This window comes from Giraffa tippelskirchi, chromosome 12, assembly GCF_054371585.1.
Source record: "Giraffa tippelskirchi isolate mGirTip1 chromosome 12, T2T-mGirTip1v1.2.pri, whole genome shotgun sequence".
In the NCBI taxonomy this organism is placed as follows: domain Eukaryota; kingdom Metazoa; phylum Chordata; class Mammalia; order Artiodactyla; family Giraffidae; genus Giraffa; species Giraffa tippelskirchi.
This window is the reverse complement of record NC_137286.1, coordinates 58,935,879-58,952,447: the sequence shown is the minus strand read 5'-3', so window position 1 is coordinate 58,952,447 and position 16,569 is coordinate 58,935,879. Positions and strand designations below refer to the sequence as shown.

Sequence of the window (16,569 nt, the reverse complement as noted above, 5' to 3'; positions counted from 1 at the left end):
TTATAGTGAACAAAGTTCACTATATATTACAATAATTTTTAAGTAGATAAATTAGGATATTTAGTTGCAGTTTCGGTATCAAACTCTCAAAAATCAATAGAATGAATAGACAGAAAAGTAGCAGGATAAAGTAGACCTGAAAAGCACAGTGAACCAATTCAACATAATTAAGATTTATGTAATTTCCACATAATAGCAGGAGAAAAATTCTATTCAACTTTCCATGGACTATAAACCAGAAGACAGTGGAACATATTCAGGGATAACATAAGGTGTAAAAATTTCATGGTCTAAAGGTATTGAAATCATACAGAATCTGTTCTCTTACCACTGTGCAATTATGTTAGAAATCAATACCAAAAGATATTTGAAAATAACCCACATACTTTCAAGTGCAGTGTGACATTTACTAACAGAGACCTTTGACTTAGCCATTGAAAGCCTCAATGAAGTTAAAAGACTGAAAAAACACAGAGGGTGACTGCAGACAAGAAGGCACTTAAATGAGAAATTAATATTAAGGATACCTTAAAACCCCCATGTATTTTGAAATTAAACACTTTTAAATGATGAGTGTATCTTAGAAGTCATAACAAGAAAAATTAGAAAATATTTGTAACAGAGTAAAAACAAAAAGAATTTATCATAATTTGTTGCATGCAGCTGAAGCTGTTCAATGCAACTAAATACAATGTGGAATCTTGAATAAGGTATGAGAACAAATAATGGATACTAGCATAAAATTTTGTGAAATTTGAACAAACTCTGTACTTTTTTTCTTGCTTTGTTTTTTTTTTTTTTTAAAACAACACAGTATTTCTTTATATTCTCAGAATTGGAACAGAAACTTCAAGCCTCATTCAATTTTTTTTTAAATCACTAAAATAATAAGCTTTCTAGACTTTAGCAATAAAAAGTCTAGTAGACTAGATGCCAGAATAAATGGAACTACATCAAAGTTTTGATTGAATATAGATTAGAAATACCATACAATTGTACTCATCTCACATGCTAGTATAGTAATGCTGAAAATTCTCCAAGCCAGGCTTCAACAATACATGAACCGTGAACTTCCAGATGTTCAAGCTGGTTTTAGAAAAGGCAGAGGAACCAGAGATCAAATTGCCAACATCCGCTGGATCATCAAAAAAGCAAGAGAGTGCTAGAAAAACATTTACTTCCATTTTATTGACTATGCCAAAGCCTTTGGCTGTGTGGATCACAACAAACTGTGGAAATTCTTAAAGAGGTGGGAATACCAGACCACCTGACCTGCCTCTTGAGAAATCTGTATTCAGGTCAGGAAGCAACAGTTAGAACTGGACATGGAACAGACTGGCTGAAAATAGGAAAAGAAGTATGTCAAGGCTATATATTGTCACCCCGCTTATTTAACTTATATGCAGAGTACATCATGAGAAACGCTGGGCTGGATGAAGCACAAGCTGGAATCAAGATTGCCAGGAGAAATATCAATAACCTCAGATATGCAGAAGACACAACCCTTATAGCAGAAAGTGAAGAAGAACTAGAGAGCCTTTTGACGAAAGTGCAAGAGGAGAGTGAAAAAGTTGGCTTAAAGCTCAGCATTCAGAAAACTAAGATCATGGCATCCGGTCCCATCACTTCATGGCAAATAGATGGGGAAACAGTGGAAACAGTGAGAGACTTTATCTTTTTGGGCTCCAAAATCACTGCAGATGGTGACTGCAGCCATGAAATTAAAAGACGCTTACTCCTTGGAAGGAAAGTTATGACCAACCTAGACAGCATATTAAAAAGCAGAGACATTACTTTTTCAACAAAGGTCTGTCTAGTCAGACAGACTGGTTTTTCCAGTAGTCATGTATGGACGTGAGAGTTTGACTACAAGGAAAGCTGAGCAATGAAGAATTGATGCTTTTGTACTATGGTGTTGGAGAAGACTCTTGAGAGTTCCTTGGACTGCAAGGAGATTCAACCAGTCCATCCTAAAGGAGATCAGTCCTGAATATTCATTGGAAGGTCTGATGCTGAAGCTGAAACTCCAATACTTTGGCCACCTGATGCGAAGAGCTGACTCATTTGAAAAGATCCTCATGCTGGAAAGATTGAAGGCGGGAGGAGAAGGGGATGACAGAGGATGAGATGGTTGGATGGCATTGCCAACTCAATGGACATGAGTTTGAGTGAACTCTGGGTGTTGGTGATGGACATGGAGGCCTGGCGTGCTGCAGTGCATGGGGTCACAAAGAGTTGGACATGACTGAGCAACTGAACTGAACTGAACTAAAGCATTCTCTTCAAACTTAGTCAAACAAGTGGAGCTAAAATGTCAAATTTTTTAGCTAAGCAAAAACCTATGTTTCCTAAAATATATTATATTATACATACTATACACACACATATACCAAACACAAAATCTTTTCTCCTATACTTGATAAAGGCTTGAAAAACAACAACAAAAGAGAGAGAAACTGGAAAATAATAACTAAACGTAATGAGAGCACTGAATATGGAATAGAAAAAGTAAAACAAACTAGATAAAAGCAAAAGATCATCATACAGTCCAGTTGTTTTTAAACACTGCTGTTCATTAGAATCACATCTGCAGCTTTGAAGAAAAAAACAATACCTGGGTACTTAATAGTTTTCAAAAAAATTCCAAGAAAATTCTAATGTGCATCTGGATTTTAAAAAGTGACATCAGGTTTTTCTATTAAATGGTAGTTTTAGTGATACAGAATTCTATTATTATCTGTTGACTAATCATAATACAATGGTATTAAATAATAAATTAAATAAATACATAAATAATTAAAGAAATTACATAATCACAACAGTAAAAGACATTTATCAGTTTTCACAATCAATAGTCAAAGAAAAAAATAAAAGATTACCACAAAACTGCAAGCCATAATAGAAATATGATAAACCAAAAAATATTAAATAACTACATACAATTTAGGGGGTTAAGCAGAAGGATGTGGTAAATGGAAGTGCATACATGCAGATGTTTTCATCTACCCAGCCAGTCTATGTCTTTTGGTTGGTGCATTTAATCCATTTACATTAAGGTTATTAACATATGGTAACCCTCCAGTATTCCTTCCTGGGAAATACCACAGAGGAGCCTGGCAGGCTACAGTCTATGGGGTCACAAGAGTTGGACGTGACCCAGTGACCAAAGAACAACAACAATGATCCTATTACTTTTCTTAACTGTTTATGATTTTTTTGTAGGTCTTTTCCTTCTCTTTTGTTTCCTGCCTAAAGAAGTTTCCTTAGCATTTGTTGTAAAGCTGGTTTTGTGGCAGCGCTGCCCACCAGAGCAAGACTCAGGTTTTCCCACTACCAGTCCCTCCCCTCAGGAGGCTTACCCAAGCCTGTTAGCCTCATCCAACAGACAGCAGACATAAGAAGCGAGAATTACAACCCCCAGTCCACCAGGATGAACACCACATCAACAGAACGTTAATCAAAATGAAAAGGCAGAGGATTATGTCCTAGATGAAGGGACAAGATAAAACCCCAGAGAAACAACTAAATGAAGTGGAGAGAGGCAGCCTTCCAAAAAAAGAATTCAGAATAATGATAGTGAATTCTTGATCTTGGAAAAAGAATGGAGAAGATGCAAGAAATGTTAGAGAAAGACCTAGAAGAATTAAAGAACAAAGAAACAGAGATGAATAATACACTAGAAGGAATCAAAAGCAGCATAACTGAGGCAGGAGAACAGATAAGTGACCTGGAGACAGAATGGTGGAATCACTGCCACTAAGCAGAATATTAAAAAAGAGTGAAAAACAAAAAAATGAAGGCAGCCTAAGAGATCTCTGAGACAACATTAAACACACGAACATTTGCATTACAGGGGTCCCAGAAGAAGAGAGAGAGAAAAGACCTGAGAAAATATTTGAAGAGATAATAGCTGAAAACTTCCCTAACACGGGAAAGGAAAAAGTCAACCAAGTCTAGGAAGCACAGAAAGTCCCAGGCAGGATAAACCCAAGGAGGAACACTCTAAGACACATAGTAATCAAATTGACAAAAATTGAAGATGAAGATAACATATTAAAAGCAATGAGGTAAAAATGACAAGTAACATAAAAGGGAACTCCCGTAAGGTTATCAGCTGATTTCTCACCAGAAACTCTACAAGTCAGAGGGAAATGGCACAAAATATTTATATTGATAAAAGGAAGAACATACAACCAAGAATACTCTACCCAGCAAGACTCTCATTCAGATTTGAAGGAGAAATCAAAAGCTTTACAGACATGCACGTATGTTAAAATGGCATAATAGTGCCTAACCCCTCAACTTTATCAAGTTGTTAAATTGAAGGTGAAAGTAATCTGTGAAATTTAAATGACTATACAGTATGTTGTTTAAGCATAAGAATATATAAATAATTGCCACAATAATATGTACTTGCTGCTTTAGTAAACATGTATTAACACACCTACTAGTATAAAAGGCTACAAATTTATAAAACACAGATGGAAAAAATATACATAGAATACCAGAATCTACTTGCCATGAAAAAGTCCTCAAAATTCAACTAAAAATTCCTCTTCTGTATTTTTTCACTACTTCTCTGATATGTATACAAACCCTTTCATCACATGTAGAAATCTGCAGACTTTAAAGGCATACAGAAAAGTTTGAAGTTTTTTAAAAACTGAAACTACACTGATAAAATACAAATGAGCTCTGATCTGAAATATGCTTGTCAGAGCCCATAGGTTAGGTACAGATTCTTGATTTGAGTTTACGGAGCAGTAAGGAGCATAGAATACTACTAATAATTAATGGAGCAAGAATACAATTTTGGAGTCAGAGAACTTGGATTTGAATCCTAGTTATTCAATTTACTAAATGTGTATCTTCAGTTTCCTCATCTGTATAAAGAGCAAAATAATGCTGTCCCTTACTTTTAGTGAAAATTACTAACAAAGTTTATAAAATAACAAGCAGAATTCTTAGCATACATCCTTCTCCAGTATATGGCAGTAATTGTTCTTCTCATTACTAGTGACACATTTGGAAGTATGTCCTACAGTACAAGGCCAGTTAAGAGAGAATTCTCTTTGGCATGCAGCAAAAGGCACTCTTTCTATACTTTAATTGCACAGAATAGAGTTGGAGGCAACTGCCTCTAGAGACAGTGATTCATCTCCCTAAGCCAAGGACACAAAATGGGACATGACATAGGAAAAAAATTAAATGGCGCTACATGTAAAGATCATAATACAAGGTTAAATACAAGTTGGCACTTGCTAGTTTTTCTATAGTTTAGTTTTCTAGGGGAAAAAAAATGAAGAGTTGATGATTTTAAAATACTGTTTGGTTTAGACCTCATCTCAGATTTTCAATATTCCAAAGATTTCTGTTTATACCTCCAGACCAATTTGTGTATGGAATGTAATTTTTTATATATGCCCATAATAGGATGAACTGTTTTCTACTGAAGGTAAAAGAAAACATGAATCAACTGTGTTCAAACCTATAATACTTTAACCAGTATAATGTCACACAGACATAAGTATTTAATACAGACATTCAAACTGTGCAAACAACACAACGTCAAAGAGAGTAAGAAAAAGCAGTACTGAAATCACAAGATGGTGTGGGTTTTGGACTCTGAAACCTGGCTTTTCCAATCAAACACTCCAAGCCAGTTACCTCCTCTGTGAAATGAAGATAATACCTATGACATGAGTCTGTTATGAAGAGTCAACAAAGTATATAATGCCAAGCCTAGTCCCTTGAATAATCGTTGGTATTCAACATCTTAGTCTTTTACCTCTTTCCTGAATAAAGTAAAGATCACAAAACAGAGTGTAGGAGTCTGAAGAGAACCAGGCAATCCTCGCTTTAAGCTCACACAGCACAGCCTGCTGGCGAGGCACAGACACCCGAACACTCAGCAAGGTCCCAGGCTACACAGGCAGGGCTGCGACAGCCTCGTGCGAGTGTGCTCTCGCCAAACCCGTCAGCTGGCAAAACCCCAAGCACAATGGAATGACATTTTTAATCATGATGCTGTTGAAATGTTAAGTATTTTCTGCAAGAAAAAGCTTTGAGCTATTTCTTCTATTCTTACAAAAGAAAATCTTCACCCACTAATTAACTTTGGAAGAGATCATTAATTTACTAGCTAATAAGCTGTTTGTTTCTTCCATTAACTTCAATGGACCAATAGTTTTCAATAAATAATACTGGATATTGCAGTAATATTTTCAAGTTCCTGTGCAAAAACTGCTCTATACATGAACTTGATAAATCAAGAAATTGTCCATCTGCATAGATGTTAAAGCAACAAAGAACTTTTTCATGTGGCTTTTTAAAGTGCTGTTCTGTGTCTAAAATGCTTCCCTCTTTTTCTTTCAGACTCAGAGATCAAAGTATTGCTACTTAAAAATTAGCAACAGCTAGCAGTCCTGCATAAACTCCGATTCTCTTTCTCTCTCTCTTTTTTGACTTCAAGGCCCTGGCATATGCAGTCCACATGGCTGAAGAAGGAACAAAAAGCTCCTGTGTGCCGAGGCTATTGCTCTTTTAACCATACTGCAAAAGCAAGCACAGAATGACAGCACGCGCCAGACCAAACAGGGTCTGTTTACTGCACAATGACCAGCGTGAAGCTCATTTATTTTATCAAAAGGTGAACGATGTATTCTATTCAACAAAATTACGGGGCAATGGAAACCAGAACATGAAAGCAATAGACTGAAGTAGGCTGTTTGGAATGCTCTGTCAACGTTATTCCAATTATCATGGTTCAATAAATCAGATCATTAGTCACAATCACATTTTTAATTACTACAAAATCTGGGTTTCTTCACAATGAATTCAGAATAATTTACAGTGTATTCCCAAATCATCTTTAAAACTAAGTCCCTACATGATGCATTTGACACAGAATTTTTTGATTATTTTCAGAATCATTAAAGTGCTAGTTTCTCTAAACAGACATACACACACAACCATTTAATCTTTTACATAATCATATTCTTTCTGATCTATTCAACTTTTACTAAATAATATTTCATAGTGAATTATGATTTAATTATGATTTAATACTTTACACATAGTAGATCATCAATGTTAAAATAAATTGATTTCAATAAATCTGAATAACTGAAGGCTTTCTCTGCAGTTGGTTTCAATATTCAAGCATCAGCATCTCTATTTGCATTGCACAGTCAAGTAATAAAGAAATTATTACAAGCAATGGGCATGACACTGTGCTAGATGCTTAGGGTACAAAAGTGAAGACACACACTGCACCAACCCTTTCTTACCGTCTAGTCAAACAATAAAAGTAGTTTATGTTGATTGGGTGCTTATGTAGTATTTATGACTGATACAAGTGTTTTAAATAGATCTTACTTAATTCTCACAATAGTGCTATGAAGTAGGTATTAACATTACCCCATTCCTGAGACTTAGACAAGCTACATAGCCTTTCTAAGCTCAAGATCACACAGCTATTAAATGGTAGAGCTGGAATTTAAAAGGATGCCTGGGACCGCCCTGGAAGTCCAGAGGTTAAACTCTGCACTTCCACGTCAGGGGTCGCAGACTGAATCCCTGGTCAGGGAACATAAGATCCCGCATGCCGCGCAGCGCAGCAGAAACAAATGAATAAATGAATAAAAGCGTGCCTGGCTCGTTCACCATGATATTACTTAAGCCGCCCCCCTTAACAGATCATTTTCATACAAGCAGGGCCCTCCTACGTAACACAGGAAGTAACACTACCTAGCAGATGGCTTGGGTGCAGTGGGCACCTGAGGACAGGCATGCCCAAACATCCAGGTGTGATACCAGAAGACACTGTCAAGGAGATAAATGATGAACAAAATATCCCTCCACTTTTGTTAAAAGATCAGATAAGTGGTGGGGTGGTTCTGACTTACAGATTTAGGACAGCAATTTCAAGAAATACCAAGAATTCCTTTGGAAAAGATCCTAGAGAAGGAGTCTTGAGGCTGACTGTCCGGCATAGGCTTGCAAGTGATACAGGAGCACTTCTTCCAGCCAGGGGAGCCAGTACGGAAAGCAAAACATCTTCACTCTGCATCTGACCTTCAGCTCTTGCTCAGCTGGACTAGGACCTGTTCTCTTTTTCCCCAAATTTAAGAACTTGATTGAAAACTATGACTGACTCTTGTCAACTGACAACATCTTCCAGACTTTGCTTGTACTGCACATTCTTGTCACTATTTAAAAAAACAAATTAACAAAAACTTTGCTGGCACAGATTCTGCTCATGAATCTAGCCCTCACACTACTTATTTTTGTTCCACATCTGTATCTTTTTAGGAACGAGTAGTAATTCTTTTTCCTAATTGATAGTTGAGGAAAACAGAGTTTCAGTTTTTTCATATTAATCATTGCCTACCCCAAGGCCTATTCCAAAAACTTTGAGAAAAATACAAACTTGTCCCTTTAAAGCTCACCTACTCTACGTGAACTTTCCTCTTCATACATTAGCACAGGAAAAATCAATGTCTGCCCACACTAGAGAAGCCATATTAAGTAATCCTATCAACTCAATCATATTAAATAATCCTGTTTACGCCCTAAGAAAACCTTAAGGCAAGAGTAAAGGTCTGAAATGATGAAAAAATAAAGCAGAGGGGATTCATTAAGACAGTGGAAAAAGTCAGATGAGTAAGTCACACCAGGATGAAAAAATTTTTTAAATAAATACTTGCAAAAAAAGGAGCTCAAAAGAAGAATTGAACACCCACTTTCTTGAAAAAATACACATTCCAGAGTTATAACTTTGCTCCCGAAATAGCGTCTATATAAACTTTAGTTAATAGAATACTTCTCTCTCATTTCTTCCCACTACTAGTTTTTGAACCTTGTTTTCAAGCCTTTCTTTTCTCCTTTTTCACTATGCCTTTGATTGGAGACCTGCCCAACAATCCCTACAGAACATGATTTTGGGTCCCTCCTTGGAAAGCAGAAGATACCTTCTACTCAAACATAAGACTGATTCCAACCTCTGGGCTTCTGGTCTGAACCAGAAGAAAACATTTTAGCGCTGAAACGTATTTAAGGCTACAAACTTTGCAAATTATTCCCATTAAACAATGACCTCAACGCAGTACTTCTTCAAGCTGCAGATCAAATACATTCCACGGTTCAGTAAAGTACAGTTTACATTCATCTCTAAGTCTGAGATTAAGGAATTATTAACTGGTTTCCATCTGGTGTCCATACTGGAGTTTAAGTTTGAATAGCTTCACTTTGTGGATTTAAATATTTTCTTAAAAAACAGTAAACAGTAGTTCTTTTCCTGACCTTCTAAGCAAATACAGAGAAAGCAGGAATGAGAAGCAATAGTAAAAATATGTGTAGTTAAAAAATTGTGTCATTTACATACCATTTGCAACAACAACAAAAGATTTTAGCATGGGCTTCGAAAATGCCTACAAGCTACTTTCTAAAATTGCACCAATACTTGGCATAAACTTTTTTTTCACCCTACACAAGGTATCCTATTCCTACAAAGAAAAAATGACTATAGCTACCACAAAAACTGGAGTAATTTCCTGTTATGTGATAAAAAGTACAGTTTTATATCCCTATAAAAGTTACAGGGTATAGCCCACAGCAATAAGAAGCTATCATTTTACTCACAGCCCAAGTCCTTGGCATACAGAATAACTTTTCCTGAGAAAATAAATACTTTACTACTAGAATGTCCGAGGAACAACAACTCTTGGACTGATTTAGAAACATAAATAATTTCCCAATAGCAGGAAGTTATTTTCTCACTAACTTTGGGACTTACAACATGGGAATCCACACACCAGGATACTCTGTTAATCTCAATGTCATTTGCCAAATGTTTTTGGTTAAGAATTCATTCACTGTTTTCTAAATTAATACTCAGAAATTCCACCTGCTATCATGGGTGCAACTTTTATCTTAAACTACAGAAGTTCCTGACATTGAGTTTAGCTGACACAGCACTTCCTGGGGGCTAACTAAAGAATGCTCTTCCATAGTCAATTTGTACACCTCACGGAACTTGTATCTATTATTCAACATTAAATAAGTTGTAGACATTACTGAATAATGGTTTATTAATTATGCAAGAGCAACCAGTAAACCTAGCTGAAAAAAAAAAAACACCGTAGGGGAAAAAATCCTTTTCTTTGTATTTTCCTATATTTTCAGAAGCCCAGAGGAGAGTCACATCTTTATGAGCTATTTAGTCTACAGAGCTATACTGAATCAACAAGACCTCTGTTAAATCTCATAGCACAAGGCTCACGCGATTAATTTCCTTACTGACAGTCAGCAGTGGGAACAGAGCTTCTGTGTGTAGACTAGTCTGTCACTCAGCTGTCATGGTATAGCTACAACAGGAACATCCTCCTTTCTTGACATAACTTTTCATCTTAAAAAGAACACACTCCATGGGTGTTATTGATTTAGATAGTATTATAAGTGATTTAAGTCATCTGTACTATAGCTTCTGTAACTGCTTTATGAAGAGGCTATAATTTGACATAAAAGCCCCATAAAAAAACTGCCTTGTTCTAAAAACTGCTTTGTCCAAAGTTCTGTGGCAAGAAACTGAATTCAATAAGTAGCTCTCCTCCAGTCACAGGCAGAGACACTACAGATATTTCATGAACACTCAGCTCCTATATTAGAATCATGGTTAAACCCAGGTGCCTTCTATTTGAAACCTTGAGTTGTGTGTATGTGTATTCACACTGTATCTGACTTAACTACATTACAAAGGTGTCCCTAAATGCTAAGTTTTCAACAATTCAGTTCTCTAAGGAAAGGTAGTGTGAGCAGCTGCCTGCTCATTTCCCTCTGTCCTGCATAGTTCTTAGCATTAGACAGTTTTGCTGTATCAGAAAGGAGTTGAAGGAAAGGTTTCAAGCACACAGAGTCCATGGAAGGACAGCTATGAACTTATTTTCTTCCGAAAGACTTAATTAAATTCCCTTTCCAAATCTACCTTCTATGGTGTTGAAAACAAAAAACCAAAAGCCATAATCAACTGAGAAGACTGCTGATACTTCTGTCGGCTTCGACTTCTTCATCTTCGTGGAGTATGGGGTCTGCTCTCCTGAAGCCCCCTTTGGGCAACCTTACCCTGAGGCTCTCTGGTTTCTCATCCATTTCTCCACAAAGACCATCCAGCCCAACAGTGGAGAAAGGCCCCCGGAGCTTGTCTCAGTTATCTGGCCCTTTACTCACGCTGTTCTCAAAGAGCCCGGTCCGAGACCAGGGCAGGGCACTGCTTCAGGCAGCCTGCTTCCTTCTCACTGGACGGTCTCCACCAGCATCCTCTTGCTTGTGTGACTTTCTCGTGTGGAGGAAAGCCTGCCCACAGGCCTGTGTCCAGCCAGGGCTGAGAGCCGGACGAGCTGGGACGGCGCCCTGGGGAGTGTGGAAGCTGCTTCCGCATCTTTGGCTGTCCACGGTCCCAGGACTGAGAGTGATGGCGAGTTTGAATGTTGGGAGGGACCTTGCTCAGAACCCAGTGCAGACCTTCTTGCCTCTCTCTGATAACATGTTAACAAGTTCAGCAAGGCTTTGGGGGCAACAAGAAGCCTGGAGATAGAAACTAACCGGTAAGAGTCTGCTCACCACTGAACGTTGAGTGCTGAAGAAGAGATGCCCACGTCTGTAGCCAAAAGAGCACTCAACACAGTGTATAGAGAAGATGCCTCAGTGCATAAGGGAGGTGTCAAAGCAGAAAGCAGCTGGGCAAAGTGCAGCGGACTCTATCCTCCAGCCACAGCCATTTCTATCACCTTGCACCAGCCACTGCCACTCGGTCATCTGCTGCTGTCACCAACACTCCTCGGCACCTCAAATGTTAACAGTGGTCAGCCAGCTGCTGGGACGGCTTCCCTCTCTTCTCCCAACACCCCTGTCATCCCAGCACATGCTCCACTGTGTCCCTGGTCAACAACAGGTAGAAATGAGCGGAACTCACTAGGGGGATGAGGAGTCATGGCTGGAGGAGATAAAAAACAGCTATCTTATGTACCTTCAAAATAACTCTAAACTAAGTAGGATAAATGTTATCATTTCTGGTTCCAGATAAGGCAAATGAAGCTGAGAGAGGTTTTGGTGATGTCCTCCAGGTAATGCTCTATGAAGTGATGGAGACAGTCTAGAACTTGTATCTTTAGATTTGTAACTTGGTGCTTGTCCACTAGAATTGTTCTACAAACTGTGGTTTATGCAGCAGGGGTATATTTATTTTCTAATATCAATTTATATTCAATAATTTGCTCACTTGAAAGCAAGCTTTGATTTCTTAGGAATTTAGCTTGCTTCTGAAATGGTTTTACTTTAGCTTCTTAATTTTAAAAAAGAATTTAATTATATTTATAGAAAAGTAATCTTCTTAAATTGGATGATTATTTATTATTACTCAAATTGATGTTCATGTCTCTCAGGATTTTCAATTCTCTCAGGATTTAAGTTTTCTTAAAGATATTTTTTATTGAAAATAATATGTGCACAGTATTATGGTAGAAAATATTTCCTTTCAGGGACTAGTAAATTATTCACTTGATTGCCCTCAAGATAAATTATTCATTTTAAAAATGCTTTTATGAATAATATCATATGATGCTTATTCTGATAGTTTAGGGTTCTGTGGGGCTTCAAATTTTAATTTTTTTTAAATGGCAGTTCTGTTTCTTATAAGTTAACAAAATAATCCAATTCTCAGGGAATATTAATGCATTATTTTATTAAAGGCCTATGTTCTTTAACACATCTTATATCGAAATGGGCTGCTACAGAAATCTATAGTACACACTACATTATTTATTAGCCAGGGTGACATTTCTAGCTCAGCAGGCAGTTCAAAAGTCTTTAAAATTGTCTAGTCTGGTTATCTGGCAATAGTAATCATTAGGATACTCAATGACATTTTTTCTACATGGAAGCTAATGTCTAAGCAGATATATTTGCATGGTAGCTATTCTTTCATCTTGCTTAATAACACTTGTCAATTTTATAGTTTTATATATATAAAATATACATATATAATACATATTTGCATGTTATATATATACATACATTTTAATTCCTTTCTCTGAGTAAATCATCTCATATTTCATTTTTTTTTCCTAAATAAATTTTTAGCACAGGTTTCTTTAAAATATGAAATCCATAACAGAAATAAACTTTATTTGTTAACTGGGAATGATGCTTCGTTCATTGCAAAAATGAATTTAGAGAAGCATCTTCAACATAAACACAATAAAGGAAACTAACTAATCCTTCCCAGTCAAGGAAACAAAGGCTTTCCATCTTATTCTTTAGCTGTTTTGCATTGCCATACAAACAGGATTACTTACCAAGTGGCAAAAATGCAAGACGGTTTCCAGCCATGGAGAGCTCATTGAGGCTGGGCAGCTGGCAGAGGTGGCGCGGCACACACCATAGACGATTTCGGTCCACAGTGAGGTACTGCAGAGAAAGGCACAGGTGAAGCCTCTCGGGTAAAGTTAGCAAACGATTGGTAGAAATGTCTAGTGTCTGCAGCTCCTTCAAATCGCCAACCTCTACAACCAAAATCAAAATTAAGATAAATTGCATCCGGATTAAATGAATTAAAATAAATAAATAAAATAAATCAATACTGTAACAGTTCAACCAAATAAAATTAGTAGCTGCTACTACTTCCATAGACATGAATACTGACTGAAGTGCAGGATTTAGGTCCAGTAGGCAAATAATCCAACCTAAGTAGATATCTTTAGATATCTTTAGTCTGCCAGAATTTTTTTAACAGGGGAAAAGTGCTGGCATGGAGAAAGGAGAAACACAAGCAATGAATCTGAGCCAAGCCTGTTACTATGGCTTCTGCTTCCCGATGAATCAAAAAGTCATTGCAAATGTGAAAGAACAATTACAATCACTTCATGGTATCTGGTTCTTGCTACTTTAGTGATTTTTTACCTTCTCCTGAAGTAGATAGTAGGAGACTTAAAAATATATATTACAGTAGCCCGGTGAGTGCACCTTGTTCACGCCAACTAGGTAGAACATTTCTGGACTAAGCATGAGGACAGCTTTTGAAGTTTTCACCACAGTAAAAATTATGGTAATAATATGCAATTATTGTAACATTTTTAGATATTGTCCAGCCGTGTGGTTCCTCTTTTAAAACCCAAAATGTACATTTCCTATGAAGATTCACTTTAATTCCACCCAAAGGAAATCCATTTAACTCCAATATTCCTTTATTATTGGTGCCTACATTTGTAATCTATTCCATGACAAGTACAATGATGTCCCTGTCATACACTAACTGACCACGGCTGAAGGTGGGCAGTTGGAGGGGGGGAGCTCTTTACAAGGTATTCTGTCCTTTTTAGGGAAAACCATCAGGAAGCATTCAGAGCAGAGGAGGTTCTGCTAACCAGTCTCTACGGGAAGGACGTGACTCTGCCCAGGACGGCACACCACACCTGAGGCTCTACAGGGAGTGTGTGCAGGACAAGTCTGCTTCTCTCGTTCATGGGGCTCCCACACTGAAGCCCACTGGAACGCCCTCCCTCACTTATCTGACCTGCTGTACGAGCTGTTCCTCCCAGGTTAAGGTTTCTCGTGTTCCGGCCACTTGAACACATCCCTCTGGACACATTCCAGTTTGTTCAGGCCTTGGATTAGTATGAACAATGTCTTCTCCGTAGGAGAGAAAAATCTGCCCTCTTACATGTCCAGTTACACAGATTAGCTTTTCTTATTGGCAAACAGCTTGGCAAACTATGGCTCACAGGCAAAATCGGACCCCATGGTCCACTTTCATAATGCATGCAAGCTAAGACTGGTCATTTTTAAGGGTGGTGAAATCCAACAACAATGATAAGAACAATAACAACTACATATACACATATATGTATGTGTGTGTATATATATGACAGAGACCATAAGTGGCCTGCAAAGCCTAAAAATATTTAGTATCTCATAATTTACAAAAAAAGTTTGCCAGTCTTTGTTATGGACTTACTCTTAACAGGAACATTTTTAATAACTGTTTTTTATAAAAGTAATACAAGTGCAAAAATACATTAATTTCTAGTTATTTTACTAATATCTAGAAGAGATTTGTGATAGCTGAGAAGTTCACACTTTATTTTCTAATTTCCCCAATATCACACAAAGACATATTTGAAAGCAGGAGACAGGATTCAGTGAATGTTTGTGATTCCCAATAAGAGTTTTGTTCTATTTTTACCAAACTGATGCACACGGGGGGGTCAGTTTCACTCTTGGCTCTATTAGCACAGTATTTCCTCTAGCTAAGTCTTCCTGCCTATCTATTTAGATTGCTTCTCATGGGGCATGGAGGGTGAAGGAATTGACAGGAGAATTATGTTTTAGAATTGAACAAAAACAAAAAGAAACAAGGAATCTTCCTGACCTCACTTTACAAAGTTATTATGGGAGTGAAATGGGACAGAAATGCAACCAATCAGCTTACACACCATGGGGCTAGGTGCTGAGAGAATAACAAGACAAGGTCTCTGCCACTGAGAATCACATTACACATAAAAGACACTGTGTGCTAGGAGCTCAGGGAAAAAAAAAAAAGAGCTAGATGACAGGCTGGAGATGCTTTTGCAAAATTTATCGAAGGAAATGAGAACTTGAACAGGTTAAAAAGAAAATGGATACAGCATTTCAAGCCAGGCATGGAGATGGGGTTGAAAGCACGAGGAAAGGCATGCAAGTAAAAAGATAACTACAACATGCACAATGACCACTTGAGGCCTGACAAGCACCAAAGATACCAGTGGGAAAAAGGAGAAAATAAGTTCAATACAGAGGGCTTGGTGGAGACATGGATGATAATGAATACTGGTAAGAGAAGTTTGAACTTATTACAGTAAGAACATACCACTTCCCGAAAATTCTCAAAGGATGAAGGGACTCTTTTGGAAATATGAAAACAGTAAATACGCAGGAAGCAATGAAATGAAAAGAGTGAGTCGGCTGGGGAAACAAGGGGACAGTTGATGAGAACAGAGGCAGTGTGATAGAGTTTAAAGGTAAATTCCAGAGAGGTTTTAAGAAAAGCAGAGAGTAAGCTTGGTTGGAAATGGAAAATAGTGAAACAGGAAAAAATCAAAGATTATTTTCAAGTTTCTAGACTATTATACTCTAAGTCAATGTTAAAAACATTCTTTCTGTAGAAAAAAAATTTTAAGTATATCAATATTTCTGAATTGCAGTACCTATAAAGCCACCTATTTAAAAGAATTTGAAAAATCCATCAAAAATCACATGGGAGCAAGCAAAATAAACTATTCTCATCATTATTTCAAAAATAATTAAGTGCATAAAACAGTGTTTTGACATGGTTGCAAAAATTACTAAGGCTGGCGGGGCTGTGGGCTAAGGCTTGCGACTGCCCACCATTTTGATTCAGTACTGTCTTATTGTATTGTGAAATGAGGAAATAAGTGATTATGAATTTAAGTTTCCTATAATTTGATTATTTACTTTTTAACAGATCAATATTCATACTTTGTTTTGACAGGCACAAGCACACATTTTCACATATTA

General features: G+C 37.2%; 1 protein-coding gene across 15 annotated transcripts in view; it reads right to left on the bottom strand.

Annotated features, from left to right (window-relative positions):
• LRRC28 (leucine rich repeat containing 28) overlaps window positions 1–16,569 on the bottom strand; it is a 195,197-nt gene that overhangs the window by 71,153 nt on the left and 107,475 nt on the right. For 10 of the 15 annotated variants that reach the window (XR_014071622.1, XR_014071621.1, XM_081551294.1 and 7 more), the window contains exon 6: window positions 13,353–13,559. The exons of the other annotated variants lie outside the window; for them this stretch is intronic. Coding sequence is in view for 8 of the 10 variants with exons in the window: in XM_081551294.1 (XP_081407420.1) it covers window positions 13,353–13,559 (207 nt within the window). In the remaining 2 variants the exon portion in view is untranslated. The remainder of the gene's footprint in view (window positions 1–13,352; window positions 13,560–16,569) is intronic. 15 annotated transcript variants of the gene reach the window in all.